Source organism: Thermobia domestica, chromosome 18 (assembly GCF_964235325.1).
Source record: "Thermobia domestica chromosome 18, izTheDome1.hap1.1, whole genome shotgun sequence".
NCBI lineage: Eukaryota > Metazoa > Arthropoda > Insecta > Zygentoma > Lepismatidae > Thermobia > Thermobia domestica.
In genome coordinates this window covers 88620962-88626950 of record NC_137471.1, presented here as the reverse complement: position 1 = coordinate 88626950, position 5989 = coordinate 88620962, and the positions used below count along the sequence as shown (strand labels likewise).

Below are 5989 nucleotides of genomic sequence, written 5' to 3'. Positions count from 1 at the left end.
AAGTAAGCAGTTGTTTCGATCCCGTAGTGTAGATGATTTCGCGGCATCAGAATAACTATAGACAGTTAGGTGATCCGATAGCTGAAGAGAACGTAGCTTCTGTGGCCAAATCTTCTTCAGAAGGTGGCTCCCTTTCAGGAGTGTTGTGCGTCCACTTCTCTGGCAATAGCTGCAAAGGCCTTCTTTGTTTTCTTTTATTTATTGGTTGGACTTCTACATGTAATATCTCTGGTCTGTTTTTGCTTAGAGGGCTTCTACTCCTTGAGTTCCGTGGCGTTTTCATATCTTCTTTTTAAATTCCTGCGTGGGCCTAAAAAGAACCTTACCGCTTTGTTGCTCTGCTTAAAGTAATTTACAAGGTGGGTAGGTGTTCGTTTGTTTTCTTGGTATAAGCCAGTGGTGCCCACCCCCTCACGTCCATGACGCACCCCCCTCAATTGTCTATCCGTAGGTGTTCTTCCATGAAAAAAATCTTTTCGATTAATTTTAAACCCCCTCAAAATATTTATATAGATTTTTAACCCCCCAAATATTTCAATGACGCAGTTTGCGTCATAGCCCCCATTTGTGGGCACCCCTGTGTAAGCAGCCCCTTGGTATACCACAAGGTATCCAGATCTACGATCTTGTAGGTGTGGGCACGTGTAGTTGTTTGTGGGTGTAACTTGAGTGTTGTCCCGTTGGTATAAGCTTAGCCTACTTGCTCTCCGATTGTCGGCAAGGCCTGTACATGCAAGAGTGCCTACTCTAAGATCGGTCTGCCAAGAGGGACAGCGGAGCAAATAGTTAAACCTCTCCGTTCGGTTTGTTTAACGTCAATATTGTAGGAGAGGCAAATCTCTCTTTTAAGATGGTTCTTATAAGAGCCGGATGGTACCACTCTTAGAAGAGCGGCACGATCCATTGCCCTTGTCTTAGTCAATCATAACAGTCAATTTTCTTTCCGATTTAAGTCTTACGCGGACATAGGGCGGTCACTTGTCCTGCTGCTGCTTGCTTCCATAGACTTGTACTGCTCCTGTACGCTGTAGACGATAATTCTTCCGCGGTAGTGTAGACTGCAGCTTGCCTCTCTCGGTCCATGGAACACTTGCATTATGATGAGACCGGAGATGTGGGTATGTGCATATGGTGACTGTTTAGAAGCGGATCTATGAATGTGGGCTTGTGATTGGCTGAGGGATGCTGGCTTCTGATTGGCTATTGTTGTGGCTATGATAAATTGTTTTGTTGAGTGTCTTGTTCCTGATAAGAGAAGAGATGACCACATAGGATTGAGTTGAGACCCATTATCTCTATTGAGACTATTCCTTTCACGTGAGATATGGCTTTCTTTATTATTCTGTTCCAAAATTGCTGCACTTCGCTACTATAGTGGTATTTGTAGAATCAATTCTGTTTCCAAGCTGACACAATTCTGACTTTTCGGGTTACTGAAGTCTTATGTAGGTGTTGTGTTCTTTGCATCGTTGTTCTATTGTACGTGCACTTTGTCCTATGTATGATGTGCCACATTCACATGATATACGATTATATCTGGAGTGCGCAGGTGAAGGTTTTCTTTCATTAGTTTGAGTAATGATCTGATGTTGGCTGGAGGTTTATGAATAACTCTTATACCATGTCTGGCAAGACAAGTATTCTATACTTGTTTGCCAGAGTTGCGGCCGATGAAAGGCAATACGGTAGTAGAAAGATAATCCTCACTCTTAACTTTTTTGATCACTTTGTGTATGGAAGTAACGGCTCTTTTTATGACCATGTTGATATCTGTAAGACTGTAGGTATTCTCTTGTAGCGTCGAACAAAGTTGGTTAAATTCCTATTGTAAACTTTCCTTATCATTTAGGGAGACTGCTCTGTAGATCAAGGTATTATAAGCACTTTAAGACGACGTAACTTGTGATGGAACCTTGAGATAAAGATTCACATCTGTAGGCTTCCTATGTACGTTATATAAAATAAATAAATAAATAAATATACTTACGTCTTTCTCTAAAGTGGTAAGTAGCAAATTAACATGTTCATCGCTACTTCTCGATCTCTTTGCTTTTCAAATCTCACCAATGGAATTTACAAAAGTATTGTTTCTTTTCCTTTTTAATCAATTTTCTAGCACCTTCTTGGACATCTTGCAAATTGCAAAGGAATTCTGTATTCGTCAACCCACAAAAAAAGTTTAAACTCTTCTAAGCAATTTCAAAGTGACGGTTGTATTGAAATGATCAAAGATTGCTGTGACATGCTTATAAGCTAAAAGTCGTTCCTGACTTTGTTTTTTACCCCTTCTGTTAACAAATTGTCTTCAAAGTTTTATCTGAATGAAACCGAAACAACGAAGAAAATGTTTATTTTTTACCCTCTCCTTTTTTTGCCCAGTAGGTTCCGGGAAAACTACTATTACATACTAACTGCTAAAAATATTTATAGAAATCAATTGTCGCTTTCTTTTATGTCAATTGTGGCTATAAATTAACACTATTAACCCAAGTTTTGCTGTTGTAGTTGTTGGTATTGACAATGACGGTGAATACTTCAAACTAGACCGACGATAGGTCATATGTTTTATTTTTGTGGAAGTCAACGATTTCTTGGCATACATATATTCATTTAATTTCATCTTAACTCTTGAACTAAATTAAAGACCACATTCTTTCGGAACCTCCTTCCGCGATTAGAAAGGGGGTGGTTTCGTCCCATATTGTCTCGCTCAAACTGTATCCAACTGGAAGACTTTGATTTAGCGTGAAAACTGTGGTCATTCCTACGTCAAAACAGAAAAATTTCAGTAGCACCACATGAATATACGTCCTACTCCTCACTCTCAACCCATCTCCCATCTCCTACTTATCTTTAGAAACAAAAGTTTCTAAGAAAAAAATTGGAAACAGATTGGTTTTATATAATAATGTCAGAATGCAGCTTCATATTGCTGTTTTCCATTATAAAAGATTTTTCTTGGAAAACTCAATTCTCACACCCCGAAAATGCAAACATTTTAAAAGAATTTAGACATCATTCGTGACAACAGCCTAACGACCAGCAGTTTAGGGATTCTTTTTTGAAATACAGTAATGAAAGAAGTTGTTTGTCCCAATGAAGTGTGTATACTATGGATCGAATGTAGCGTATACCCGCATACTTCCTAAATTTTAGGTGCCTATACGGTAGTTTCCAAAAATTAGAGGTGGGAATACGCCGTATACCCGCGTATCCCCCCATTACATCCCTTGGCTACATTATATGTAATTTCCCATATATAAGCCCTATAAGAAAATTTTTGCCTGAAATATATTGGATCTTTTGACTTAAAAAAAGTCATTAAAATATTTTTTGATACATTTATTGAATACATATTTGTGCTAACGAACTTAACATAAGTATAACTCAGACCCAATGGTAATGAAAATGACAAAAGTGTTACATCAAATGAAGATTACTTCCTTTCTTAAATAATGAAACTAAATATTTCTAACTTTTCTTACGCTAAAACATAAAATTGATAATTTGCAACGTAAGTTTCCAGTACCTAGGTACTTAGAAAATAAGGGGAATTTAAAATTGAAACATTTTTCCCCCTTTTTATTAATTAATCTTCGTTGCCTAATACGTAATACGTTTGCGTAATGACGTATAAGTACGTCATATATCTTAATGACATGTCACTCAACTAAAAAGAATTTTTAGAAAACTTGATTATTTAGTGAGTACAATTTTAATGTTTTTTTAAAAGTTCGCAATATTTACATATTCTGTAAAACTATATGAGCATCCTCAATTTATAAATCTGAACGTTACTCCATTATATCTTGAATATACGTATAATTATAGGATAGATAAAGAAACAAGATGAAATCAATTGCTAATAAATCACCATAAAGAAAGAACCTTAAGGAATGTTTATCTCCAATAGGAAGATATGAGAAAGGCCATAGAATTATATTTCCTAGTGCCATGTTAGCAACCCAAGCTGCTTGCACGAATGGCTCCCAGTGTGGTCTTGCTTGGCTGAAAGCAAGTTCTGAACCGGCAACATTAAACATTACATCGGATGCAGCAAATAATACCAATTGTGGAATCTGCCAAAGCATATTTACAGAAATCGGTGGTACTATTTGGTGCAAATTAGCTGTTGTGCTGTTTGAACTGATACAAACAAGAAGTGTGTAAAGTCCTCCTCTGTCTAAGGAGTAAGTTCCCAATAACTGTCTAGTTTTTTGATTTGGGACGAAAATTGCTTTATATGTTCCACTAGATTTTAATGTATGAACTTCGCCAGCCCTGACTTGTTCTCTGACTTTATAATAATACGTATTAGCTTTCGTACTTAGTTCTACCGTCTTGTCATCGTCACAATTGTCACTATTTGTCGCACATAATAAATCGTTATGAATAACACAAATCGTGGGAAGTGCTCTATCAAGTCTTCCTACAGGAGTAAAATTTGTATCGAAAATAGTTAACTCTTGATTCGATATGCTAATAACGTAGGATAGAGCTGCATTCTTTCGAGCATTAATCGTAGAAGTTGAAATGTTTTGTCGTAGAGAAAACGTTTGGCTACAATTATCAAGCACATTAATTTCAAATGTTGTATTCAAATCAGCATCATAATTTACCCAAACATCCAACGGGTTAAGAACTTTATCACCCAAACTAAGTTTACAAGGCATTCCATTGAATATTCTTAAGTGAGCTTTGCTAGATGTGGGCACTACATTATACGTTGGTTCAATAAAAATTTCCAGAACTCCACATGTAAAACATGAAAGAATAATTAAGAACAAACCAACTCCCATCTTTGTCAGCGGAGTAGTTAGTATATCACGCTTCTCTAAAATAGGATATATTCTTTTAATAATAATATATGCCATAATTACCTCAAAAAATGGAACACTCAGTTTGACGTATTTTGGGTGAATATATATAATTTTAAGATTCCCGTTCATTTTAGAAGCTTGGGAGCGAAATTCATTTCTGAGCTTATTGTTTACAGCAAAATATATTATACTAGGAATGAAAAGCAACAGAAGTTTCAGAGTAGAGTTAATTTCCGATATGAATGTTGGAGGATATTTGTTGTCGGCATACGCGTATATTACCCAATTTTCTCTTATATGTCCGATTTTAAGTTTTTTGTACGTGGCAGTGAGTAGACATCTACAAGCTCTGAAAATTTTATTGTGTGGTTCCACCGTTGTGTACGTTTTCTCTCCAGTTCTGAAACATAACATTAGAAGGAAACCACTTACAGTTCCTATGATATCACTTACACAATACCCACTATTACCAATACAAACAGCATTAGTTTTTAACCAGGAAGTTAGAGGGTAAACTATCGCTGCCACTAAATTGTTAACCATATACATCTTTGATACGTACTTTATTAATTCTCTCTGACTTCTAGGGTCATAGAAAACAAGTGCTCCAAAGGGTATTAAGCATACATCAAAAATTCCTGAAGCCGGTGTTGTGAAAAAGAATGTGAAGTCCATGATATACCTTTGGAAATTCTTAAGAAACGAAAGATTACTACAGATCCATATAAGAATACTAACTAATTGTATAAGAGTACAAATATACATTATACCATACAATCCATAACATTTCTGTAGAATTGGCAATGCAAATATTGAAATACCATATTTCAAAAGGTTTTTAATATTACTAGGTTTAAAATAGGTCGATTTTACCAAACTCTTGGATGCAAGCAATCGGTAGTGAAGTGATATTGTAGTACAAGTAGACAGAAGGTTTGAAAGATATATATAGAGCAACGCTTCTGTAATCCGATCTTCAGTATTATATCTTCCTTGGTAGTATGAGTATTCATTGGAACCGGCTGAAGTGATTTCATCGGGAAAACTAGTTGTCTGTGTTTCCACATTCGGACGCTGTCCTTTCAGGTGAAGTTCAAATTGATCTGTATTGGGATTTACTGGATAAACAAGAATTCTAGGGCGCAATCCTTTATCATTTTTACGATAAT

General features: G+C 36.2%; 1 protein-coding gene across 1 annotated transcript; it reads right to left on the bottom strand.

Moving 5' to 3' along the window:
* Positions 1-3794: 3794 nt before the first annotated feature.
* Positions 3795-4874, bottom strand: LOC145675161 (peptide transporter family 1-like). Its single transcript, XM_081745532.1, has one exon. The coding sequence runs from the start codon at positions 4872-4874 to the stop codon at positions 3795-3797; it is 1080 nt and encodes a 359-aa protein (XP_081601658.1).
* Between the last annotated feature and the right edge of the window lie 1115 nt (positions 4875-5989).